The sequence below is a fragment of the Numenius arquata genome, chromosome 13 (assembly GCF_964106895.1).
Source record: "Numenius arquata chromosome 13, bNumArq3.hap1.1, whole genome shotgun sequence".
In the NCBI taxonomy this organism is placed as follows: domain Eukaryota; kingdom Metazoa; phylum Chordata; class Aves; order Charadriiformes; family Scolopacidae; genus Numenius; species Numenius arquata.
In genome coordinates, this window is record NC_133588.1 from 19,623,803 (window position 1) to 19,649,894 (window position 26,092).

Genomic DNA, 26,092 nt, shown 5'->3' on the forward strand with positions numbered 1-26,092 from the left:
CTGAGCATCTCCCGCTTTCGTTGGTCTGTCATTTTCAACCTGAATTTGAGTTGTGGTGTCTTCTGATGCTCCCCCAGGAGAGAGGGCAGTCCTGGCAGCTTACCCAGACAGTCCCTCCATCATTCCTGTCCCAAGACGACTTGGGCCAGGTCTTCGTTGCTGCTGAGGATGGTTTATATTTATTTATTTGTAAGTTGAACCTACCAGATTTTATTTTATGTTGGGTATTCGAGCCAGGCATCTGCCAGGTGACAAACCCGAGCCCTGTGGGGAGGGCTGGGAGGGTTTCCCGGCTGCCTCCGTCGCTCCTGCCCGGCTGCTGGGAAGAGGCGCTGCCCCTGCGCCCTTTGTAGGTGCCTTGTTTCTTCTGCCTGCCTCTGGCCGGGAGATGACGTGTGTGTCGGAAGATCCCTCCTCCTGCGGTTGTTGGAAGGAAGGGCGCATTTTTCCTGCCTGAAGTCACCTCTCGGCATCCAAGCTGCCGTAGCCCAGATTGTCTGCACAGTAGCAGCCGTCGGCTCGGGCAGGTTCTGCAGCAGGGCTGCCCGGGTTCTGATGCTTCACTGTTTACCCAGCTTCTTAGCAGAATATTATTTTTTTTTTAAAGGTAGTAGCAACACCCTGTGTAAAAACCTGCCGGGGCGTGAGATCGCTAGCCGCAGGCACGGCAGCCCGTGTGGCCAGTGGCCTGTGGCCAGTGGCACTGCAGGCGGTGGAGGCAGCCCCTCCACGGCCCTTCCGCAGCTCCGCTTCTTGAGCTGGGTTAAGGATTCCCTCCTTCTTTGTTCTTCACAACTGTAGCTTTTTGTTTCTCTGCCCCTCGGCGAGGCTGCAGGTGTGCAAAAGCTTGTTGGGGAGGGAGGTAGAGATGTCTTCTCCTGTCTGAGAGGAGAAAAGGGGGTTTTCGCAGTAGCCCCGCGTGGTGTTCACCCGCCCTTTCCCCAGCTCTGCAGCAGGAACAGAACTGCAGAGGCAGGCGGGGAGTCATCTGTGCCATGTGTTAGCTGTTAATTTTAGCTTTACCATAACTCTTGACGACAGGGCTTGGTTGTTTCCTACTGTAGTCAGCATGTAGCAGTTATCCTGGAGATACGGTGTGGCTGTAAGACAGCGAAGCTGCAGCTCATCCCTGAGCCGTGGCACGCTGTCAAGGAGTGTGATAGCCAGATTCTCCCTCCGGCTTGCGCAGCTGCTGCGTGCTCAAGCTGAGAGCCCATACAATACTATTTTTCTTGCATTTGTGCTAAACCCTTGACTTCAGGTTAAGTGGGGATGGCATTAGGCACAGACTGAGTTCCACGCATGTCTGTGGACAAAGCCTGGCCAAAAGGTGGGTATATATCTGCCATTATACCTACTCCGTTTGACCTTTCCCTACTGCCTTCTCCGCAATTCTGGGTACCTGGTGAAGGCTGTATGAAGTACCAGTCTGCACTGGCGTGGTCAAAAGAGCATGCCAGGATTTGACGTACAGGTCCCAAACTGAACTTACAACGCATTGCATTTGATCCCTTGAGTCTAGAGCAAAACGACTGACTACATCAGAAAATACTTGTCATGTTTTCTCCTGGTGTGATACTAGTATTTTGCTAATGTGTGAGTTGCCTGGAGAGCATGGTGCTTCTGACGGCCGCATTGCCGTATGGTGCTGGAGACTTGTCTGGTTGCGTCCAGAGATGTGGTCAAGCTCAGTGAAGTGGACTGGTTAGAGGTGTGGGGAGCACTGGCAATGTGTGACACCGACCTTCAGCAGGGACTCTCTGGAAGCTCCTTCTCTTTCTAGTGTTGTTTTTGTTGGGGGTCCTTTGCCATGGTCCACAGAGCATGTGTGTGTTCAGCTTGTGCTCTGGTGTTGGGTTAAACACCGTGTGAGGATGCAAACATCTCTTCACCGCAGCAACGGAACGCTGTGATGCTGTGCTCCTGCTCAGCCAACCAAACTGGGTATATGCAACATCTTACAACATCTTTTTCTAGCTAAAGAGGGAGACAGCAGAGAGATCTGTAGGGGAGCTGATGACCTGGGTGGAGATGCAGCCGTTGGTGTGTTGAAGAACTGGAGGCACAGTTGGCTGCGGAGAATAGAGGTGTTGGGAGGGGCAAGGAATCCCATAAAGGCTGAAGCACTTCATCTGAAGTTGTGTCAAGTGAAGCGTCAGAAACGAGACACGCTTGCTCTGTAACAGAACATTCTTCATAGGCAGCGTAATGAGCTTTGGAATTAAATCTGGGGAATAAAAAAAATAAAGTGATGTAGCTGTTATGTCCAGGCTTTCACAGGCTCGCAGTGTGCAGCCTGGGCTGGGACTGGTGGAAAAGCAGACCCAGCAGTCGTGTAATCAGTGCTTTTCCTAGGCAGTTATGAGCTCACGCTATACCCACACCACAGCTGCATATATGTTTTCCAAAATACACTTCTGGAATTATACACGCGCTTTTTTAGTATGCTAATCGTCTCTGTGGTCATTCATTCCTGAAGTTAATGACTAGTCTCTTAGAGAAAACAAGTTAACAAACTGACAGCTGCTCATAACAAATCACCTGCTTGAGAGGCCAGTGTAAGTTTAACATCCACAATAAATCCTTCTTTTGCTTCTGATGGTTCAGCGGAGCAATGGCAGAGAAATGAGGCAATAACTTCACTTATCAAAGCGGTTCCTGGCTGTAGTAGGTGTGTGCATGAGAGCTCATAGAAGTGCTAGAGAACTGCAGACTCTGGATTTCTGCAGTTAACTGTTAACTCGTGGCAAACAGCAGGCCTTTTCCGTAACCTTTGGTTACAAATAAATAAATAAAAAGACATAACAGCCTCGGATAAGGCAACAGATATTCTGAGATTCCCATTTCCTATACCAGAGCTGAGCCAGCCTAAGGACCAGCGTTTTCTTAATACTTTGTTTGCAATAGCTGATGGACCCAGCGGGCAGCCGGTTTGTGTTACAGGTTTAACTTGGGACATTGGTGTCTGATAATATTAAAGTCATGGCTCTTGCCTCACTGGAACACTGAAATCATGTTTAGGATTTTAAAAAAATAAATAATAATCTACTATTAATAAATTTATTGGTTTTTTTTTTAATTATTGTTTCATTTGGCAAATGTGCTCATGGTCCAAAATGGCAAGACTGTGCTGGGAGGTTGAACTGAGTGAAAGGCTAATCTCCCTCCATGATTTGAAATGAGGGAATTACAGGTATAAACACCAAGGAACCCATGATTTATGAAAGGTCTTTCCATTTCAGTATTTGAATATTAGTAGCATAGGAAGATTTTTTTGTATTTTCTGTTTGTTTGTGTGTATAAAATGTTCACAGCACGGGAGAATTCTGGATTATTAAAGCCCAATTCTGCAGTTCTTGAGTTCCTATATTCTTAAGCATATTAGTTTTATTGATTAATGATTAAGGCTAAGCTTGTGTGTGTATTTTTACAAATAGGGCCTCAAACAGTACATGGAACACAACAGGTTCATTATAGAGTTGTAGGAAGCAAAGAAACTCAATTTTTATTTTCTGTTGTAGTGTTTTCAAAACCACACAGCCTTGTCTTGAGATGTACAATTGAATAGACACCAGTGGACATCTCGGGAAAAACTTAAAATCAATGGTCCTGAGTATGTGACAGAAGGAGGTGGATTCTCCAGCATTTAATTTCCTCTTTGTGGGGATACAGAAGCAAAGTGATTCTTGAGTTACCTCCCTGCCCTGGTTTGAGTATAGAGAGGTTATGTGTAGATAGAAATTAACGCATAGGCAAAAAACACTTAAAGCTATAATAACTATGATGTAAAAGCTTTTTAAAAACAAACAAAGGAAAAAAACACCCCTAAAAACTCCCTCTTTGTAGACCTTACTGAAATCATGACCTTTCTTGTGCATTCACTGTGTGTGTGGACATAACCACTGACTTTCCCAGCACTGCCATGGCTCTTCGGACTTCATGGGAGTCGTCCCCGGCGTCACCACGAGCAGCCTCGGGCAGCGAAGGTGGATTTCTGACTCCTCTAAAGCAAAACTGCCAGAGTTTTGGCCCTCGGACCATAGGGAAGGTAGAAGCCTGGCTCTTCTGTTTTGTGAGGTGCCAGGTTAAGTTTATGAGGTTACGTACTACTGTTCGCGGAAAGTTAAACTATTATTAAATGTGACCGACAGATCCGTTTTCCCGGTACTGCGTGGCATCCACCACGGATCAGCGCTGCTGAGAGAGAGGCCAAGAGAGGTCTCTTGGTTTTGGACTGAATTGTTGTTTTATTAGTGATAATTGAATGTAATGTGGTGGAGCACCTGGTTGTGAAGGTCTCACTAAATTATTCCTTGGGCCAACGGAGTTATTTCCAGGGAGTCTGCAGATTTTCTGTCCTCTCATTTGGATTTCTGTCTTCTGAAACACCAGCAGAGGCTTTCCCCCCGCTTTTATTTTGGGTTAATTTCCATGCATCTGTTTCGCTCAAGCTGCCTGTTGCAGCCTTGGGTGCTTTAATCTGTTCAGGATGAGGAGCTCGTTGCTTCGGGGTCCCATGGGGGTGTCCTGAGTGTTGTGAAGCAACGGCTGGGAGCTGTTTTTTAGGAGCTACGGAGGATTCTAACTTTCATTCTCATTCTGCTTTGCAGGTATTTGTATAAAATGTGGAAAAGGTGTGTATGGAGCGAGCCAGGCTTGCCAAGCCATGGGTAACCTCTACCATACCAACTGCTTCACGTGCTGCTCTTGTGGTAAGTCAGATCGACCGTAGCCTTATTAAGTGGCTTCCTTTTGTAATATATATTCCTTTGGCAACCAGCGTACAAAGTGAGACCTCATCTTGCCTGCTTCCCCAGGCAAAATTCCCATGCTAGGCTTCAGCTTCAGAAGTTGTTTTTTTATTTGCCATCTGTAAGTGTTCAATGGTATTTTCTTAAGCAACAGCCCAGAAAAGTAGTATTTGGTTGTTTTAAGGGCTGCATTTACAAAATGGCTTCAACCTGGCCGTTACAAGCACTATGTACTTTAAATCTCTTGTGTTTGTGGAACTGTAATGTGCATTTATCGTTTTCACAGAAAAATGATAAAATTTGTGCAGCCAAAACCACATTTTCCCTCACTTTGTATTTGCAAATGCAACTCTAGTCAAGCATGTATATTTGTCAACTCCGTGTGCACATAATGCTCAAAAACTGTTCTCTTATATTTGAGTGTGGTGAGAACAAATGGAAACTGTGCGTTGAAACACCTTAAGCTATTACAGTATTTTATTTTTGTAGAGGAAAACCTTGTGGGTAAATCACTGTCTCCTCCTTGCCATTCTCAGGACATCTTTTGGGTTCTTTTTTAATCTGAACCCACCTGAAAGTGATGCATTCTGTATGTGATTTGGGGGAGTTGTGGCTTTGCTAGGGGAAATGGCACTTTAAAATTCAGGACAGCACTTTTCAGAAGTCTTTGCCTTAAGTGAAGCACTGGAAACTTTCTCACTGTCTTGTCTGTAACTGCAGAGAGCTCACAGATTCCCACCGAGTTCAAGGGAAGTGTCAGAGCTCAATTTTCAGGAGTCAGGTAATTTTTCTTGGTGTACCCACACATTTATTTATGTTCCTAATAGATGAAAATATTTGACTGGATGTTGAAGGTCTTGTTGCGATACATATACACAGCAAAAGATTTATTCTGAGCAGAATATGTCGAGCGTAAATTGTTTATAAAAAGGATTAATTAAGGATTAGAAAAAGAGTAAAAGATTATTGGCAAGGAACCAAAGAAGTTGATAATGAAAAGGCCATTGTAAAGTTCACTCGTGAAAGGAGAAGTGTTGTCTTTCCTCCTGAGATTTGTACAGATAAATATTGGTTTAAAGAAACCTACAACCTGTATGTAGAATTTAGTGACCTTTATCAATGACTCTGAACCATTACCAGGTTCTAGAATAAACTCCTCTCTAACCTTCAGGGACCGCTCTCGACTTTGCTCAGGTCTGACAGTGAGCGAGTAGCTATTCCGTTGGCTCCCAAAGTGAACAGCATCCTGCTTAGCAGAGGATTACAAAATACAGTAAATCAGATAATATCTATGCACTCATCGCCAACATTAACTTAACCTCATTGTGGGGGTGAATTCCAGCTTCCTCTCTGGGGCAGGCGGGGGGTTTTTTTAAGTAGCCAGGATGCGTGTTTGTCGCCACAAGGGTCTGTGCACAGGTCACTCTGTTCCTCACAAGAACGTATAAGGGCCGAGGAATGTATTTTAACAGCAAAATACAAACCCAAGTTAATTATTCAGCGGCACAAGGAGCTTTTCTGGCTCTCCTGGGGAGGTGCATGCGGCTAGTGTACATCGACCGTAAGGCGACTCAAGACATGTCCGTTCGGAGCGCAGTTTTGCCCCACCTGGCAGTGCCAATGGAATTTTGTGATTCACACAGCTTTTCTGTGAGTCACACACAGGGAAACGCTGCTCTAGGTTGTCTTCTGAGCTTCTCGCTGCTGGGCTGGAGGGCCCAGCTATTGCCCGCCAGGAGGTTTCGCAAGCAAAGAAGGGCTTGGATTTCCTTCTGTCTGCATCCTCTGGTATGGACCCATCAGAAGGGGAATCTGGGGGGACTTTCTCCTGTTGCTGATTCGGCAGTACTGCCTGAGCACAGGTAAAAAAACCTTGATCAAAGTTCAGGTTCAGCCATGTGCAACCGTGAGTCAAAAGCAGAGCTTTTCCTCTCACCTTAGCTCTGAAATCCTATCAAAATGAGTGTAGTGGAAAAGGGGGTGTTGTGTTAACTCTTTGGTTTCCCACTTTATTTGGGGGCTATGCAGTCCTTGGGAAAACTGGAGTGATTCAGGGCAGTGCCAGTAGATCCAGACCTTGGGAATGAGGAATGCAGGTCCCATCTTTGGGAATTGCATCCTGGAATGTGCTGCTGAAGAGGCTTTACAGGTCATCTTGTAGGAACAACCAAACGCACACTTCTCACAGTACCGCAGTTTATGAACAGGGAGTTCATTTCATCTTTGGTGTGGCTTTGTTGGGACCCAGGTGAGAATTCCGCGCTCCAGTTTTGGTGCCCACCTTTAAAGAGATGAGGAAAACCTGGAGAGGGTCCAAAATGAGTTACATAGATGATTAAAGGTTGGAGAAAAGCTAATGATGAGTATTTTGAGTATCAGAAATGACGGGAGGGGCATGTGGCTGGAGCTTGTAAATACTTTTACCAGAAAACAGCATTAGAAAGTGGTCTCACACACACTAGAGACAAACACAAAGAGATCTTTTCTGGAGGCTGAAATTACACAATTCAAATAGGAAATCAAAGACAGTTTTTATACAATGAGGATGATTAACTGCTGGAACAAAATAGCGAGAGAAGTGGCAGATCCTCTGTTCTCCTTTGTTTTCAAATTAAGACCAAATGTCCCTTTGGGAAGTGTTTTAGGTTGAGCCAAGCTTTTAGATTCAATACATAGGTAACTGGGTAATCATTAGTGACCTTCATTAGGCAAGAGGTCACAGCGCACGGACTAATGTTCCTTCTGAGCCTTCGACAGGAGAGTGAAGTGAGTTAGTACTCTGCCTAAAGCAATTTCTATCCACTAGTTCCTGTGTATACTTGGAAATCTGAGGCAGAGTAAAAGTGCAAGCTTGCCTTTCTTTTTTTCCTCTTTTTTTCCCAAATAAGAATGATCCAAACTCTCCTCCAGCAGTTATCAGTCATGCTTTCAGTATAATGAATCTAGAAGTAGAAGGCAGTAATCGAAGAAAAATTCGGTACCTGTGGACATCTGATGTAGATAAGGGCCCAATATTTAACCAGCTACAATTAAAAAATAAAAAAAAAAAAATATTTCAAACCCTTGGGAAGAATTGTGGTTTGGAGACCACTCAGGCTGAAATGTGATAATGAGTGATGGAGCCTCCCAGGGCCTCATTTCAGCACTCAGCAGCTTTCAGTGTTTCCAGCTCAGCAGAGACAAGTGCAGTTACGCAGAGCAGTGGGACAAGACCCTCCGTAGGAAAGTCTGCCTGAATCAGTGTCCTTTCTTAGGCACTTCTCTGAGTTTTGCTTTGGTTTCAGTGCCGAGGGCCATCTGTCAGGGTGCTCTGCTTGAAAAGGCCAGCACGTTGTTGAATGGGCCACCAGCGCCTTCCAGGGACTATACAGTTTGTCCCGGTGCTGTCCTGTTCGACTCTCGCCGTCCTATATCACACCATTTCTGGAGGCTTTGTGCTGCTTGTAATTCAGAGGAAAACTTAAAATACACTCACAGATGCAGGCACCTCCAGCCTTGCCAGAGTAGGAGTGTGAGGGTGCAAGGATAGATTCTCAGGGCTCTTCTGCAGTGATGGTGGAGGGCTCTTGAGAATGTGAACGCAGAAGGATGAGGAAGTATTTCAGAGATACAGTAAATAAACAGGACGCTTCTGTCTCCTTTAGATGTTTTGGTAAAACGCTCAGATGGTAAATCTTTTCCTTGAAATCTCTTCATTGTCTTCCTAGGTTCTGGCAACTTCGGGGTAAACTCAGTAATATATTGATTCAGGGTTGTACAGGGTCTCCTCAAAAAAAGGCAATCTTGCTAGAGAGCCAAGGTCAGAAGAAGAATGGAAAGGAAAAGTGAATGACCTCCCTAGCAGGCACATTTTTATGTTTTAAAATAGAATGCTATGTTTCTGCCTCTTTAATGTGTTCAGTGGGCTTTGGATAGTCGAGCCTTGCTCCCGTAACTGGGCAAGTCCAGCGCCTCAGAACTTCCCTCTGTCAGTTAATTTTTGTCAGGTCTCTGTGTAAACCCCTCTTGCCTTCTGCAAAAAGCCATGCTCCTCAGACAGTTGTTTTTTTCAGAGGTGGGATAATTCTCTTCAGGTAGTGTAAAAGCCAAAGCGATCTGGTTTCCTTGGGATCGAATAGTTCAGTGTAGATCTTTATCCACAATCTCTTAGAGAAAACAACTGGAGCTTGTTAGGATGGTTTTTAAATGTAGATTCAAAACCTCTCTCAGCCCTAACACCAGTGGAACCTCTTTTAGGCCTTGATTCAGCAAAACACTTGGACATGTGCTTAAATATGTTCTATTACTCATATGTAAGTGTGCTTTGCTGAATCTTAAATAACAGAGATGAATTTGGGCAACAACATACACTGTCCCTTCTGTTAAGTGTAAAATCCTCATTTTGGCAGGAGTTCAGTTGCAGATTTTGCTTACGGAAGACAAGAGCTGAAAAATGTCTGCCTGAAAAGCTCATCATCTAATCCCTCTTGGTAGTGCTTCAGAGCATGACAGGATTTCTTGAAGAATAATTGCAATAATGCCTGATTGCTTGTGTGCTCTCAAGTGCAGGTGACCAGTTGCAGGAATCGATGGGCTCCATTTGATACTGGTTACAGCAGATAACTTATCAGGTGCCTCCAGTTGGCAGATCATAATGCCATCCACAGCATCTTTTCAGGCTGAAAATTTTAATGCAGTGGCAGTGATTGTGGAGGCTGCAGTAAGATAAATCTCTACCGCTTTGTTCTGCGTTACTCTGCGGGTGTAGGGGATGGGCAGGGAACGAGCTTTGCAGAGCTGAGGGTTTGGAGTCTCCGCACTCTCAAAGCTCAGATGTGTTTCACCATAAAAACCAGGGACACGTTCTGCTCTCTTACACGGAGGCAAATGTTTGAGCTTGCCATTCGTCTTCAGTTTGCACTTTTGCCACTGGATTTAAGGCACAGGAAATCACCGCGAGATCAATCAGGAGCCTAAAGCAAACGGTATAATCCCAAAGGTATGCGGCTCGTTTCTCACCTGGTGGCTATCGATGGGACTGGAGGGCTCGCGGGGGATTTCGTACAGCGGCTTCATTTCAAGGGACAGCTCGGAAGGGTATTGCTGTGCAATTGACTGCTGGCACTGCCACCAGCCTTTGTCCAGAACTTCCCAAGCTCATTGCCACAAGCCTTGAAGAGAAGGATCCCAGCGAGGGCTGACAGACAACCCTGGCAGTCGGTATTGTCACCCTGAAGGTAAAAAGAGCCGTTCTGAATTATCCCGTGCCCTCCAGCTCATGTGAAAGGGGAGCTGGTTCATGGTTGTGGACACAACCTGCCCTTATGCTCCTCTTGGAGAGAACATCTCCCTCCAGACTGAGGCTATTTGGTGCTACTGTACGTGGGGGTCTATTAATAGGAGGTTGTTCATGTCCCAGCTTGTAGGGAGAAGTTCCTTGTGACACTGGGAATGGTCTTCTGCGTATTTGCTGCCCTGGGTTGAACCTTTGTTTGCTCTCGGTGGCGGTAAGGCACAGGACATCTTAAGGGAGCTGTGTCCCTTCAGTGTATATTTATCAGCAGTTGGTGAGTTTTTAAAATACCCGAATTCCCAGTGGATGTTCATTTTCAATTCCTATTTGTTCTGCCCCCACAGCATATTTATAAGTTTGACATGAGTCACTGCATCCGAACAGCACACTGCCAGTAGCCTTAAATTAAATTCTCTGTGAACGTGATTTTCACATAGAATAAAAACAAAATTCAGTGTCAGATCTGTGAGCTCTATGCTGTGTGCATCCACCAGTGTTAGAGTTGGTGATGGCAGTGGTACGAGTATGTGTGTGTGTGTGAGTGGTTTTTAACTCTTCAGTGCCTGGGGCTGGCTGGTAGGTGACTCAGTTGCAGGTTCGGTATCTGTTCATCTGACTTCACGCAGCTTTTCTGAGCACCGAGGAAGCACAGCAAGAGCACTTAAGGGAGAGGAGCTAATGAGTCTTGATGCAAGGGGTACATTGCTGTGCGGAGAAAGTCTGCTGGGTCACTAGTGTCCTTGCACGCTTTTCCCTGATGTTTTTTAACTGTCAGACTGGAAGAGACCGGAATTTTGGGGTCTGTAATCCTGCCAGAGCCGTTGGCTAATACCTGGGGCTGGGGGGAAGCGGAGCCGGCGGGTGATTCAGTGCTGTGCGTGTGGGAACGTTCCTCCCCGACCCCCGTGGGCTGGAGCGTGAGAGCTGGGCGCCCTCAGCTCGCATAACTGCGATGGTTACTCACCCCTGACTCACAGCCCGTGCTCGGATTGAATTCACGGTGGCCACCTGAACGTGCGGTGGTTTCCAAGCCACAGCTGGAGCTGGCAGGAGGTGCGTGGAGCAGTTTCTTTGGGGTGTGAGTCAGGGGAAAAGCCAGGCACTTCGAAGAGGTGCGGGTTTGGTGGGGGATAAAGGACTTGCTATGTGTGCCATGGTTTGTGTAGACGTGCGGTTGAGATGAACTTCCCAGTGTTGCTGTGGGAGGTGCAGAATTTTCCCTGAGTCACTCTGTGTCCCTGGGATGAGTTACAGCCTGTGCTCGGCCCCGTGCTTTCCGTTTTCACACCTATCAGGACGGAGAGCTAGAAGCTATTTCAGGTATGTCTGCAACGGCAGTCCCAGACGGACCCGTTAGTGCAGAACTCGTGGAAAGGGAGGTGTTGGCGTTAAAGAGAAGAGTTGGGCGGTGGAGGTGACATCTGGCTTCAGACCTTCAGGTTCACCTTGCGCAAGACTCTCAATGAGTCTCGGCAAAGGAATGTAATCTTGTCTTCTGGTAATTCAAAGTCAAACTTGGATGCCAGCCCATGTAAGAGCCCCAAGTACCTTCGGGTACCGATTGGGAGAAAAATGTTTCCTTTATCTTGGTCCGTGGTTAGTCTGATAATATTCCAGGCTTTAGAAAAACAAAAAAAAAGGCTTGGGATGGGAAAAGGGTAATCAGAAATGTTTGAGATGGGACTAACACAGGAAACTGTCCTTTATTTAGAATGTTTTCAGTTGGTTTTTATATTTTAGAGGGTATTTAGTAGTTTCTCTGTTGTCTCAGATGGCTCTCGTACAGCAGGGTGCTCATCGGTCTGCTCGACTTCAGATAAATAGATCGGTCCATTGACTGTGTCCCTTCTACAGATGATGCTGCTGGATGTTTGGTCATGAAAGGTTTTCAATTTTGTGACTACTTTAAACCAAGTTAGTTCAGCTCTAGGTGAGAACCTGTTTTTTAAGGGTGGCTCATCTGACTGGCCCCGTCCTGAGCCTTACTGCCCTGGGGACATCTCATGTGCTTGGAGATGCGTGTGCTTAAAGTTCTTTTTTGGTTGAGGGGGGTCTTAATACAGAGTATCTCTTATCTGAGGCTGCTTTAGCCACTAGCACAGGTATTTCTGGAGGCTGCCCCCCAGGGAAAGGAAAGGTGGTGTTGATAGGTAGCTGCTGACAGAGAGACGGAAGACACTTCCGTTCCCTATTTCTGATCATCAGAGGGCCTACCATGAATGGTTGGCTGGTGGTTTGTCTCTGTCTCCTTGAAAGGTAGTAATTGCGTTCTGCTATTAATTATTCCAGCATGAAATGGATGGCTTTTGATGGTTATTTTAATTGGTGGGGTTGCCTGGCAACTAATGATGGAAACTTTTCTCTGTGTTGATTGATTGACCATGGATGTATTCCTCCCACAATATTTGTGTGTTCATAATGTGGAACCAATCACTGACAGCACCTGTGATCCTTTCAGGGCTTGGAAAACACATAAAGTATAAAAAATATACTCTAATTAACAAGGTTTCTACCTCTGTTTTTTCTTTCTCTGTAAAAACCACAGAGAACCTAATCGCTTCCTTGCATAGTTTTGTGTGTTTGGAATGCCACCTATTGTTTAGTTTAACAAGATTTACTAAAATTTCCCTGTTTCCTTATCAGCATCTATAGGTCTTATCAGCATCTATAGGTCTCCACTGTCTTAGTTTGAAACCCCCATCTCTTGTGAGGTTTTTTTTTTTTCATCTTTCCCTTCTACTCTTTAGTCTCTTTCTTGCCTTCCCCAAGAAGAGGGCAAGAAACAAAAATGTTTTCTTGGAACACATCTCAGTTTCTTCAAGAGAAAAGATTCCCTTGGGCTGCTGTTGAGTTCATCTCTCAAAGGGGAAGAAATCCAGATAATCCAGGACAGAGTGCAGGCAAGTCACTGCCATTATCAACAGATGTTTCTGTTTCCTATCTCCAGGTTCTGTAATTTTTAAGTATTACCTAAAACACAAAGGGAAAAACAGGTGGAAGGAAAAAAGTGAAGAAGAAAATGAATGAAAGGAGATACACACGGGTTGGCTTCCTGTAATTTTAATGACCTAAGTTTCTGCTATTTGTTGTCCCTATATATTTTGCAAAGTGCCTACTCAGTGCTTTAGTGGTGTCCTTGATGCCTTCACTCATCTGAAAAATAGACCCCAGAATGCCATAGCTCTCTGAAATTATTTCTAATTTAATATAGATCATCATCACTTCTTCAACAGTAAATCAACTGTATTTCTTCTTTTTTTTTTTTTATATTATTTTGGAGATCCTGAGGTCAAAGTACTGGAGAAGTGAGAAGTTTTGTAAATTATTAAATAAATGTTCTATCACAAATAGATGCATTTACTGGAGGAAACACTTACAGTGTCTGGCAGCCAAGCCACACAGCTGCTGCAGCGTGCTACTGAAAATAATTACGTGCTCAAATAATGCATATTTAGAGTTTATGGAGGACCATTTTGAGGATTATATGTCATTAAATGCACGGACTAATGTAAGATTTTAAGAAGACTACTTTCCCAGCACCACTCCCCAGAGCCCTTAGTGCCTGGGCCACGTGAATAATGTTCCCATTCCTCTGTCCAAGCCCAACGTTGTGTTTTTAATTTATTTTAAGTATCCAAGGAATGCTGTCTCCAGTATTCAGAGGACTCTAAATCGGATGTGAGACACAAATGCACCAGAGAAGCTTATCAGAGAAACAGGCTTGGCCCGAAGCCTACATAAACAACCATAAATTTTTTCTCATTTAAATGACGGGCCTCGGGAGGATTGGCCGATTATAGCTGCAGTGGGCTGGCCTTGGGCACCAAGGAAAGTGCTTTGGTGACCCCTGGTATGTGACATGAGCTGCATGTTTTGCTTGCCTATAAACTTACTGTTATAGAATGAACAGCTTGGTTCTGGTAAATTGACTTCTACAGAGTTATTCAGAGCTTTCCGAAGTTATTTGCCAGCAGTGGGTGTTTGCTCCTATCCTTGGACTTCTCGCAAAATTTTAGCTTGGTTTTAACTCAGGTAGGGAAGAGCTCTTCTTCCCAACCACTCTTCTCTCCCTCAAAACACAGCACAGGAAGAAACTCCGTAAATTTGATCTTAGCCAGAAACCATTTTTTTCCTCCTTCCAATAAATATCTCATTTGCTGAAAATCCTGCCTTTGACCAGAACTTCTGCTGGGACCTTTTAGATTTATCATCACTCATGGCCAAATCCATTTTCAGTTAGAGTTAAAGCATTCTTGACTTTGTGGAGAGCGGCACAAGCTCTTGCCTGGGCAGCAGGAGCCGGCTCCCACCACTCTGACATTAACGGTGTGGTTTGCCCTGGGTGAGCCTCTTCCCTCTATTTGTATAAAAAGCAGGTAATTTTGCAATATAGCTTTGATTGTGCCAGAAATAGTAAGGAATTACTTTAGGGCTTTACTGAGAAACTCCTAGTATTTTACAGCATGAAACCTATATGCGGGTGCTCTGCCTCGAACTGACACAAATAAAAATAGGAAATCTTCATGCTTGCAAAGTCGATCCCACAGTCTTGAATTGGTTAAGGTAAATGCTTCCTAAAAACAAACCTGTGGGGTCGGTGCTGGGCTGCAGAGGATGGGGCTGGTACCTGAGATGGAGATGCTCTGTGCTGTCGCCTTTTCTTGATGATCCACCCTCTCGTGAGAGCTCACCAGCTCTCTGGGCTCAACATTCAAATAAATTAACGAGAATTATTTTCTTAAAGTGGGGGTTTAATAACTTTGGGTCTAGTGCTGTGTTCCTTGCCTGCCCTAAACATCCCAGCCCCGGCTCCTTCCCCGGGCAGGGGCTCTGTCTCGGCATGGCTCCCGCTCGCCCTGCCTTCTCCTCTCCCCTGGCCCCCAAGCTGATTTTTTCTTGCCTGAAAACCCTCGAGCCTTGACTCTGTGTTTGCCACGCTCCTGTGAACTTGCACTGTGCTTGGAAGAGTAGTAATAAAAGTGAATGATGAGCCAGGCAAGAAATAGGCAAAGAAGGGGAGGAGAGAAACTTTTAGTGTGTCTCCTGTAAGAAGAAATAAGATCAGCAGCGGCTGCTGGCTTCTGGTGGGGGGGGCTCCCAGTGCCCCTAATGCCTGTCAGCTCTGCTAATTGTACCTGTGCAGGGTGAAAGGCGTCTGATTTAACACGTGTTTACAAGCAGGAATGGATTTAGCCATCATTTTTGATTACTGACTGCTGTGTCTCAGTGGCTGTCTATCAATGTGTTTTAAAACACTAAATTGGATAGAGTCGTAGAGCTTCAGTCATTTAACTCCGCAAGCTGCCCGGGTACTCTGCGCTATCACTCTTCCAGCTGCATTCCCTGCAAAATTTTTCCTGGAAATAATGTAAATAACTTATTTGAGTGAGCCAGTGGATTACTGACCTGAGGTCAGTGTAAATTCAGTGTAAATTCAGCAGTGTAAATTCAGACCTGTGGAAACAATTTGCTGAATCGAAATAGCAGCCCCGTGCTCTCTAAAGCAGCAGTCTCCAAAGTGGGGGGCACGCACCCCAGAGAGGGCTCAAAGTGATCCATTGGGGTGTGAGAAGAAAATCTTTCAGTAGTAGATGTATATAATTTATAAGTAAATAAATATGCATTTACGGGGTGTGCATACACATGTATTAGGGGTGCGTGCTCAAACTTTTTACTGATAGGGGAGCACAATCAAAAAAGTTCAGAGACTGCTGCTCTAGAGGAAGAAAGCCTAAAGAATCCACAGCCCCCAGGACTTGTTTTGCTGTTCCCACAAGTTATTTAGCGAAGGAGAATGTATATGTTTGGGGAAATGAGGGTGGAAATCATTTGCTTAAACTCTTAAGAAGGCACAGAGGTGAGAGCCAGAGATCATGCTTTCTAAGCCTTGTTTTTGAACAGATGTTATTTTTTTATTATCCTGGTTAAATTCTAGTAGCAAATCATCCCTGTTGTTACAACTGTTCTTTTTCAGGCCATGCTGCCTGAGGCTGGTTCAATTAAAGTGGCCAGCAGCTGATATCTCAGCAGTACTGTGGTGTCTAGGTGAAGGTGGCGAAGATATTTGGTGTTCAGCAGAGAGATGGGACAGCAGGGACGCTGGCAGATGCAGACGTACCGTACCTGCACACGGAAATCTCAGGGAGGTTCCAGTTCAATATTTGCAGAGGGGAAAGTCGCCCTTTATTGGTGAAGTTCTGCAGCTGGTTCTGTGCAGTTTTGAATGATTGACTTTGGGGTTTAGAGCAGCCAATGCGTTCCGTGTTTGCAGTTTGCTCTGTAGCTGCTTTTTCGTATTTGCAGTGTAGCTGCTTTTCCACCTTGCCCAAATGCTGGGCTAGTGAATGGGATACGCGAAAACAGAAAACCAGGGAAAATAAAAAAAGAAAAAAAAAAAAGGAATAACCAAGTTTGACGTGAGCGTGGCTGAAGGCAGAGGCTTTCGCTGTCTCAGTCACCGCTGGCTGCAGTGGCGAGCTGATGTCTCACGCTGGGCAGGGAAGAGAGGAAGGAAGTGGATTTAGTGGAAAATTGATTGCATCTACTTGGGCTCTTTCCAGCTGAATCCTGAGTTAAGTACATTCATCCTGAACTAATCGTTGGGGAGAATTGGCTGAAATCTCACATACTTCTTAAAAGGAAAGCTAAGCATTAAAGGAACAATATCCTTATTGTACCTGAGTGCCAAAAGAAGTGAGTGTACTATCAGGAGTCCTACCTATTCAGTTCTCTGTCTTGGAAGCTGCCTGTGGTTTGAGTTCAAGTGTGACCTGGCACAGGATTCTGTGGTCAGTCCACCACAAAACAGCAGGGACAGGCCATTTTGGAGGGCTGATTTCTGGTTGTATTTCAAATCGGTTGAGCGAGCCCCAGTTCATTTCAGTAATTCAGGACAACTATAATTTTCAGCTTTATTTTATTTACAGCAAAGTGTACTGGAATATTGTCTCAAATGATTATCTAAAGTCCTAGCAAGGTTTTGTTGAAATACATGGGATAAATCTGACGTAACATTATTAATATCAGTGTAAGTGTTCACCAGTGTGAGCAAGAGTTGTCTCTCTGTGCAGTTCCTTCAAACTTACTGGTAAGTAATCTAAACCCAAAGGATGTGCTTCAAAACTGGCAGAATGTTTTAATACTTTGCTATCCTGAGAATATTCAGATTTTTTTCCAGTGTGTACTGACCTTTCTAAGGTTTCTTAGCACTTCTGGTCCTGAGGACCATTCCCCAGTACACTCTTCCATTGTTGTAGCTGTAGCTCAAGATGCCATCTCTAGGCACTGGAGATCTCAACAGTCTCACTTTATTGCGAAGAATTATCTCCAGGGGGTGAGGACTGAGCGCTGTGAGGTGGATTTCACAAACATGTGGGTGCCGCTGGCTGCTGAACGCTCTCTGGATGTGAGTCAGACCGGGCGCTGCTGGAGTGTTGAGGTTCAGCAGCAGCGCCCTTTGATGCTGCCCAGGCTCGGGCACTGACGCATTCGGTGCTACTGGGAGGAATAAAGTCAACTGTTCCCGTGCAAATCCGTTCTTGTTTTTCTGGGATGGCACAAAAGATAGTTTAGGGAAATTGCTCATCTCCCTTGAGGCTCTCCTGCGTGTTGCCACAGGATTGGGCTGTGTCCACGCCATTTGTTCGACATGCTTTTGTGTGTAGGGTGTTAGGAGAGAAGGTGATGCTGCAGCGCACGCTGTGCGGAGGTGACACTCAGCGATCTGACTTGTGTTCCAGCTCTTCATCAGATTTCTCATCATCTGCCTCAGAGCCTGTGATTTTTAGTTGAGGCTGAGCTTGAATGGAAAAGAGAATAATGACTTGCAAGAAAGAACCCGGTAACGTGGTAGGGGGTCTGCAGTGCCCTCAGTTTAACAAGTTTACCTTACTTTTCTCCAGTTACATTTGTCAGATGGAGTCTCTGGTGGGTTCTTGCCTTGCTCCGAGTGTCCAGATGGCAGTAGGAACCAAACATCTTTTTTTTCCTTCTTCTTTTTTTTTTTTCCCTTTGGTCTTACTGGAATACAGTGGCTTTTTCTTGAGGAAGTATCCCCGTAGAAATTCCCCCCCATGTGTGTTACAGCAGTTCACTCCTCGTGAAGGCTGCTCATTAACTCCAGGCAGTGCAGAACTCGCTGGCTTGGTCATGTCTCCTGCAGGGAGCTCATACACAAGGTGTGAACTTTTTGAGTTGGGTACTATCATTTCTATTTGCATGTGTCCCCTTCTGTCAAAGAGGAATTGAGCAGATTCTCAAAAAGCTGCTAGATAAAAATACCAGTGGTGCCTGTGATCTGCATCCTGTTCGTTTCCAGGTGCAGTTGAAGACCAGAGTTTCAGGCTTGGATGTACAAAGCTCTTCTCTAGTCTGGTGGTGGTGACTGTAGAGGCTGCTTCGTTCTTTAGGATGCAACAGAATCTTGAGATCAGCAGAGATTTAAAACAAACAAAAGGGAACGCTTGATACAACACGTAATGAAATCGTGGAACTTGCAGCCATAGGGACAGCATGGAGGCCAAAAGTATAAATGATCTCATAGAGGAATTAGACAAATTAAAGAAGGATTGGTCCAGTGAGGCTATTAAACATAATAGTTATGATGCAACCTGCGGTGCAGGAAGGCCTTAAGTGCTGGCTGCTGGAAGCTGAGAGGTTATTCTTGGGAAGACGTCAGCCTGTGCAAGCCCTGTTTCTCATGCTCTTTCCCATTGAGCTTCCACTCTTGGCCAGAGCTGGAGACAGGATTCCGCGCTGGATGGGGATCCTTGTTGCTGCCATTGTGGTGGTTCTTACTGGAGCTTGAGTGAGAACCACCCACCACGTCGATGGGTGGTGGCCAGCAAGGCTGCTCAGTAAGGTTGGGTCCAACTCATCCGGGAGTTGGGCTGGAATACGTTCCAGTTTGGTGAGGGATTTATTTTGCCACAGAATGGGCTGGCACTGGAAATAGTGCGGTAAGACAAGTACTCTTTTAAGTCCTGGCTTACAGGCAGCAGCTCGAAAAGTGGAATTGTTTGCTGATAACGAACAGGGTCTGTGATGGAACCATGGAAGCCACCTTGGGGGAAGAGCTGTAGCCCCTTCCCTCCTGGCTTGCTGAGTGGTGGGGAGGCCTCTCATGGTTTTTACCCCACGGTCAGTGTTGCTTTGACCTTGTTCTTCACTTTTTTTTTCTTGCCTTGCATTTGTAAACCCAACCAGCCCTGAAAAAAAAAAAATCTTAATTGAAGTACGTTTGGAGCTTTATTTTACATTTCCCTGTTAGTGTGTCTGCTTGCTAGCTTATTAAGAAATATATTTTAAGATATATGTTAATATATAGGCCCAGAATAGCAATTAGATCAATGCAGGCTGTTGTATTTCTGTTTTTAAATATATGCTTGGCTTATGTTTTTACAAACTCCTTTTCAACATAAGTTCTTCTGTTGGAGCTCCATGGAAATAATTTATGCCTTAACCCTGAAATTGATGGGCGGTATGGGATAGAATAAATACATAAGTGGGAGAGAGAGGAAACATCTGCCAATTTTAACTTTTGCAAATTATATGTAAGCTTGAAAGTATCTGTTAAGTTTATAATACGGTCTGCACAGGAACGCTTTGCCCGAGTACCAGAGGTCAGAGATCTTCCCGTCCCTGCAGCATTAAGTAACCTTTTGGTTAAATAACCTGACGGGAGAGTAGGAGGAGAGAGAGAAAGGAAAAGAGAATTCCACACTAGAGTAAACATGGCAGGGAGATTATGGATACCCTGCCAAGAAAGGTAGGGTTTTCCAGCAAGGTAACAAAGGATGTTAGCTATCTACCCGCAGAGTCCTGCTGGAGACGGGCAGTTGAAGTCACACAGCTACGCTGGGGTGGAAACGCAGCCTCCAGGTCCCCTCCAGCCAGCCCTGGCCTCGCTGGCTTCGGTGGTGGTGAATGACACAGAGTGGTCAGAGCAAGACACGTTACCTGCCTCCGTGCAGAAAGGCGAGGGGTTTTTTGGCAGCCAAGGCGTGTTTTCTGAATAGAAAGGTGTTCTCTTCAGTGCCATCGATAGCTGACACGAGGCAAAATCCTGGGGAAAATAATGAAGTTTTTCATTTTGACATCATGGCAGGTTAAAGTAAACTGCAGAGGAGAGCCTAGAGTTTACCCTGGGCTGCAAACATGTCAAAATGATAAACTGCCTTGTTTTCATCTGGGTTTTACCGCACGTTAGTGAGCGCGTAGCAAAGACAGGCTTTTTTTTTTTTTTTTTTTTCTCCCTGGTAAAGACAGTACCTCGGGGCAGGTCTGCAGCTCCTGTCAGTGGTGAGGGGTTCAGTGATGCTGTCAGGACTTACCCCAGCTGCAACCAGGGCTGAGCGGCGGTGGGTGGCACGGGAACGTCGCTGTGGCAGGAGCTGGCACGATGCTCCGGGCAGAGCCGAGCCTGGAGAGCAGCCCAGAAGTGGAAATGATAATTGTATTACACAAGAGCCTACTTTTGTGAGAGCCCGAGTGAGAGCTGGGTGAGGGTGATGGGGAGGAGGAGCAGTGAACTCTGCCTCCCCAGGACAGCTCAACTTGAGACAGAGAACGAGAATGAACGCCAACGGCATGGCCACAGCTAATTTGCACTGAAAAGCTCTTTTTTAGTGTACAAATAGGAATTAGTACAGGAACTTAAGCTATAGAGGAATTTTCAATTAAGATTTAAAAAAATAATTTATTTAAAATTATAAATTATAATTTTAAACAATGTTTATGCTTTCCCTGCATCAATATTTTTACAAAGTAAATCTCCTGATCTCTTAAAAGCGTTTGTTCATATCTTGCGATATCTGCCTACCTGATGATATTTGATTAGAATTTGTTCACAGACTCTGAATACTCTTTCTTGAAAGAATCTATGTAAAGGGAGAAAACAATACACATCCTGTACTCCACCTTCATAGGCCTCTAGCATACGATGCCACCTTTTGTTTGCAAGAGTTTAAATTTCAAATAAAATCCCAGCATTCTTTTGAAAAAAAGGAAAGGGCCTCTCCCCTGCTTAGATTGTCAAATCCCAGACTAGCCCGGAATTGAATAGGCCAAGTCAGTGACCTCAGGCAGAAAGAATGTTGGTTATTTACGTAGGGCTTCTGCTATTTTAGCAGCAAACCTTTTCTTCTGAAAGGACAATGTATACTGTTTTGTGTTTATGGCCAAGTAAAAAGCTTGTACATTTGAGATTTGCATCGTAATAGCCTCGTAACTCAATATACAGCATCCTCAAAACCAGCAGTGCCAGGCTCTGTTTTGTCTTAGCTGGTGCGGGTCTTTTAGGGGCTTTTACAGAACTTCTCTGAAAAACTGTCCTAAAGATTCAGCCACTTATATGTGTGCTTTGGTGGCTTGCCTTTTTTTCCCCCTGTAGTTTTGATTATTTATTTTTTTTTCCCCAGAAACTAAAATTGCACGTGGTTCCTTTAGGAGCGATCAGGCCAGCGCTCAAAATATTGTGATGCATCTCCAGCTAAGCTGTGCCTGCAGCTCCAAACCAGGAAAATGTGTGTGTAATTCACACACCCAGCATTTTTCCCTGAAATAATGGCAGATCTTTACAGGCATTGTGGCCTGGTGGATGAGCCCGCAATTCCAAATGGTTTTTAAAGTGTGCCTTTCTCAATAGATCGTAACCATGAGGAGCTATTGTGCGAGTAAAGCACACATTTAGGATCCAATCCTGCATTCCTTAAAGTCAATGGGAGTCTGAGCGTGAAAGGAATGCAGGATTGGGTCCTGAAACAGGGGGGCAAAATTGTGTGCCAGATTGCTTTGAAAAGAAGAATACAGCACATCCACAGTAGCCACTTTTTAGTGTTTCAGATTTCAAACGGCTGGAGTCTGTGAAAAGTGGCTTCTGCCAACAGGCAGTATCTTCTATTCACAGGAATTTGGCATTGATTTTTTGAATTTTTTTTTTTCTTCCCCCCTATCTTAAAACCCTGAAAGCCCTAGAAATTCACCCCTCCTTTCACAAAGCCCGAGCGTTGTGAGGAGCGCCTGGGCGGTGGCGGGGGGAGGTGGAAGGTTCTCCAAGCCCAGCAGTGGGGTCCCCTCGTAGCCCCATCCTGTGCCCGGGACCCCTCCCGAAGGGATTCTGCTCACATTGCTTGGTGGCTTTGTGTGAGTCCCCTGTAGGAGATGGAGGAGAGAAATTTAATTCACAGTTTTTCAGGGGCTAAAGCAGCCCTGGGTGCTCCCTGTTCTCGAGTGGGTGGAGTGACAGAACCCCCCCGTGAAGGAGATGTCGGTGCAGACAGGCAGCCGTCGGCCCGAGGGAGGGATGGTGGACTGTGGGCCCAACCCAAACACAGATGGCAGTAAAGGAGAAACGGTGACAAATAAAGAAAAAGTATTGGAAGCTTTTTGTTTCCTTTTGGCACATCTTCAATTCCTGGGCAGGTGAAGCTCCTCTACCAAGTGAAAGAAAACATCTCCTGGGTGAAATTCTGCATCTGTTTTACCGTGAGGTGACTGGGTAGAGGAGGTAGCAGAGGTGGGTTGTTATTACTTAATACTTTCAGTGATTTATTCCGTGTTTGTAAAACCTGGTATTTCTCCTGAAGCTTTAGCTCCTGGAATCATCTGGTGACTTAAAGTTTAGCTTCTGCTTTTCAGAAACAGTAGTTGTCCACCCTGGGGAGGTTGTGGAGAACAGATTGGATCCTGGAGGTTTCACTCATCAGCTTTGAGTTGTTCTGGTCCCAGTTTTTCCATCATTAACACATGTACTTAGGGAGCACACGGATGCTCTCCAGAGAGCGGGTCACTCCTCGGACGGCCGGAGAAGCCGCAGCGCCGGTGCCAGAGCTTCTTTTCAGGCTGTGGAGGGAGGGTGGTTCCCGTCATGGTGCCCTGTGCTGTCAGACGGTGTCCGCAGGCCATACCTGAGATCACCCAGTGACCCACCACCCCTGGACAGGCTGGGTGATGGCCCTGTCACGGCCCTGGGACCCCTGGACGAGAGGTGGTCTGCGGGGACGTCTGGCCAGCCCAAGCCACCTTCTGCCTGGTTTCACTTGTACCAGGGCTTTTGGGGCCACACATGGGAATTTCCCAGCTGGGAAATACTTGAGCAAATGTTGCTGCGTGTTAATCCTGGTGTATGTTTTTGTGTCACTTTAGTCTGAGCGCTTGGAGAGATTGTCCCTTAACATGAGAGCGGCGATGACGCTGGTGTCACATCAGTCACTGCAGAGATGGCGTCTGACGCAGTTAACGAGCAATTAGGTCCATGTTTAACATTGCTAACTAAAACAGATACACGCAGTCCCTCTGTCAGTCAGGCGTGAAGGGGCAGGGGCTGCCGTGCTCAGAGAGCTGGGCGAGTCGTGGGCCGACGCTTCCAGGGTGCAGAGGTTCTCACCAAGTGTCCCCTTCAGCCTTAGAATTGACAACTCGTCGCACAGGAAGTGAGGGGAGGAAATCCCAGTGGGAGCAGGAATGCCATACGCCGTTTTTCCTCCAGAAAGATGGTGTGTATTTGTGTTGCTGCTGTGGGACAAGCCAGGAGCTCGTGGTGCTACATCCCCAGTGTGGTCACTGTGTGGCCATGCCAGGGGCTCCAGCAAGCCCCCATCATCCTGCCAGCTCCTACCGTAGCCTGCACCCTGCTCCCTGGGCTCCAGGGGGCCGTTGTCCCATGGGGGAAGCGGCAGCAGATCCCGAGTCTGTGCTGGTGTGTGGTCAGACCTACCCAGGCACGTCACCCCCAGCCAGCAGGAACAGCAACTACTTGGATAATATTCCATGGCGATAATTTGGGCTCTTAATTAGCTTTGCTTTAACGAATTTCTTACCTTTAGCAGTGATAGTTACAGCCAGACTCTTCAGTTGCGCTCCATATGGGGAGGTTTTAAATACTTTTTCTCACTAAAATACAGTCCTCTTGTTCCACGTTAGAAATAAGAAGGACATTATTAGTCACCCCGCACTTTGTTCCCTCTAACGCTGACACTTCCCCGCGTGAAGTGAGGAGAAAGGGTGTGTGTGTCACCAGAGAGATGGTGATGGCGAGGAGGGACGGGATGGGATGCTGGTGTGTTTTCCCAGTGCTGTGGTAGCCCCGGGGGACGCGCGCCGGGCGTTATCTGGGAGGGGAGGCTGGGGCTGCAGCATTCCCATTATGTCAGAGGGGAGCTGTTTGCTTTTGAGCAGCGTCGGGCACCGAGACAGCGTAGGCTCCTCACATGAACTTGCTTACGCTACAATACTAGTAAATCATCATTATTACCCAACGGTTGCATGTTTTTAATCATCAAAGTACTTAAAATATTATAATAATGCTTGGCACTTTTCAACTTCAAAGGGCGCTGCAAACAGTAATTAGGTCTAATAACCATGCTGTGACAGTGAGACATCGCTATCTCTTGTCTTACAAAGGCTGGGGGGACGAGGGGGGGTGAGCCCTCGTTGCGGTTGCATCATCCCGTGTGAGGCTGGAGATCCACCACCGAAGGCTGCCGCTCGATAAGCTCGTCTCCTTATGGGCAAACACTCACCGCCCGCAGCGCCGCGGGGGCTTCAGGGATGCTTCTCCGGGCTGGTGAGGAGGGAGCAGGACACTCAGCGCTTCTTGGGAGCACCTCCTCAGGACCCTCAAACCCCATCTTGTTCCGCGGGGGCCTGAAGCAGCTTTTGAAACAGCGCTGGAAAAAGTTTTGCCCCATCTTGGCTCCCTGGCTGGTGTGTTCTCACCACCCAGCGACGCGCTGTGGGGAGCAGAGAGGACAGTTGTGGACAGCCTGAGTCCCAGTCTTTGAGTTGGGTCCTTTGCTAAAGGCACAGCTAAGTTTGCAACACATAGGGGAGAAAAAATGTGCAGGAAGTAATTGCTAGGGACATTTAAATACCAGAGAGTCATAAACTGCTTAAATATGATGAAAACTGATGTTAAAAACCTAGAGCGGATTCTGATTTTATGTATTTTTTTAAGAGTTCCAAAAGCCTGCTTTCTGTTGGATGTTTGTCGTGTTGGTTGCAAACACCAGTTGCGATTGTTCCTTGGGGCAGAGTGATTTCTAGCTTGCATTTTACTGACTGCTAGATTATCTACCTGAAACTTCGCACTCTTCAGTGGAGCGTTTGCGAGGTCTCTGCCTCCCACCGGGGGTGGTGGAACCCTGGTGCTCGCTACCCCTCAAATGTTGGGGTGTCAGCCCAGAAATCTAGAAGTTACTTTCAATGAGCGTTTGTTGTCACCGTGAGTGCATAAATTTAGTTTTCTACAGTAAAACAAGGCTCTGAAGAGCTCTCGGAGGAGAAAAGGGCTTCCCAGTGTTGCGTGAGGGCTGGGTGGCTCCTGCCCCGTCTGTGGCCGTGCCCAGGGGGGTCTCCAGCTGGAGCAGGAGAGCAGCGAAACCCCATGAACTCCGCTCGTTACAACTGCTCGTTATTATTGTAATGAGCTATCGGCAAGTTGCGTCAAGTTTTGTCAGAAACTCTCGGCTTTTTTGTTCCAATGTTACGAAAGCAAATAGTAAGCTTCCATTGGAAGGGTGGCCAAGCAGCAGGTCCTGGTCGGTGGCAGGGTGATGCCACCTCGTCTGGCTGGGCAGGCGGTCGACTCCACCAGGCAAAGAAATACGAGGGGGTTTTAACTTGAAATCCCTGCCTAATGGGCAATAATAGTTTACGGCTACACCGAGGTGACACCGCCTTGTCCTGTGCATTGAGCTGGGGGCACCAGCTGCCCTGGGGCTGGGGACACTAACCCTGCATCCCCGGGGGCTTCGTCTCTCCCTGCCTGAAACTGCCAGCCCTTCCCTCTCCACAGCAGCTTCCACACGGTGCCCAGCACTCACAGTTTGGTGTTCAACCATCATTCAGCAAACTCTTCCGGAGGGCAAATGGAATGTATGTCTTTACATTTTATTTCTAAAATGCAGTATGGAGAAGCCAGTATAGTGTAGCTGTGGCTTTTTGCGTGATAACTTGCTGTTTCTTGTTTATGAGATAATTACTGTGCGATCCCTGAATGAAATTCCTCTAAGGTAAAAGGCCTGTCTATCTTATTCATTATTGCTAATAATAGTAATTATCATGTGAGCAA

The 26,092-nt window shown here is 46.1% G+C and overlaps 1 protein-coding gene across 1 annotated transcript in view; it reads left to right on the forward strand.

Moving 5' to 3' along the window:
• The window catches only part of WTIP (WT1 interacting protein), a 71,993-nt gene that overhangs the window by 22,207 nt on the left and 23,694 nt on the right, over positions 1-26,092 (forward strand). Inside the window, exon 2 of the mRNA XM_074158034.1 lies at positions 4,611-4,712. Within this exon, the coding sequence (XP_074014135.1) occupies positions 4,611-4,712 (102 nt within the window). The remainder of the gene's footprint in view (positions 1-4,610; positions 4,713-26,092) is intronic.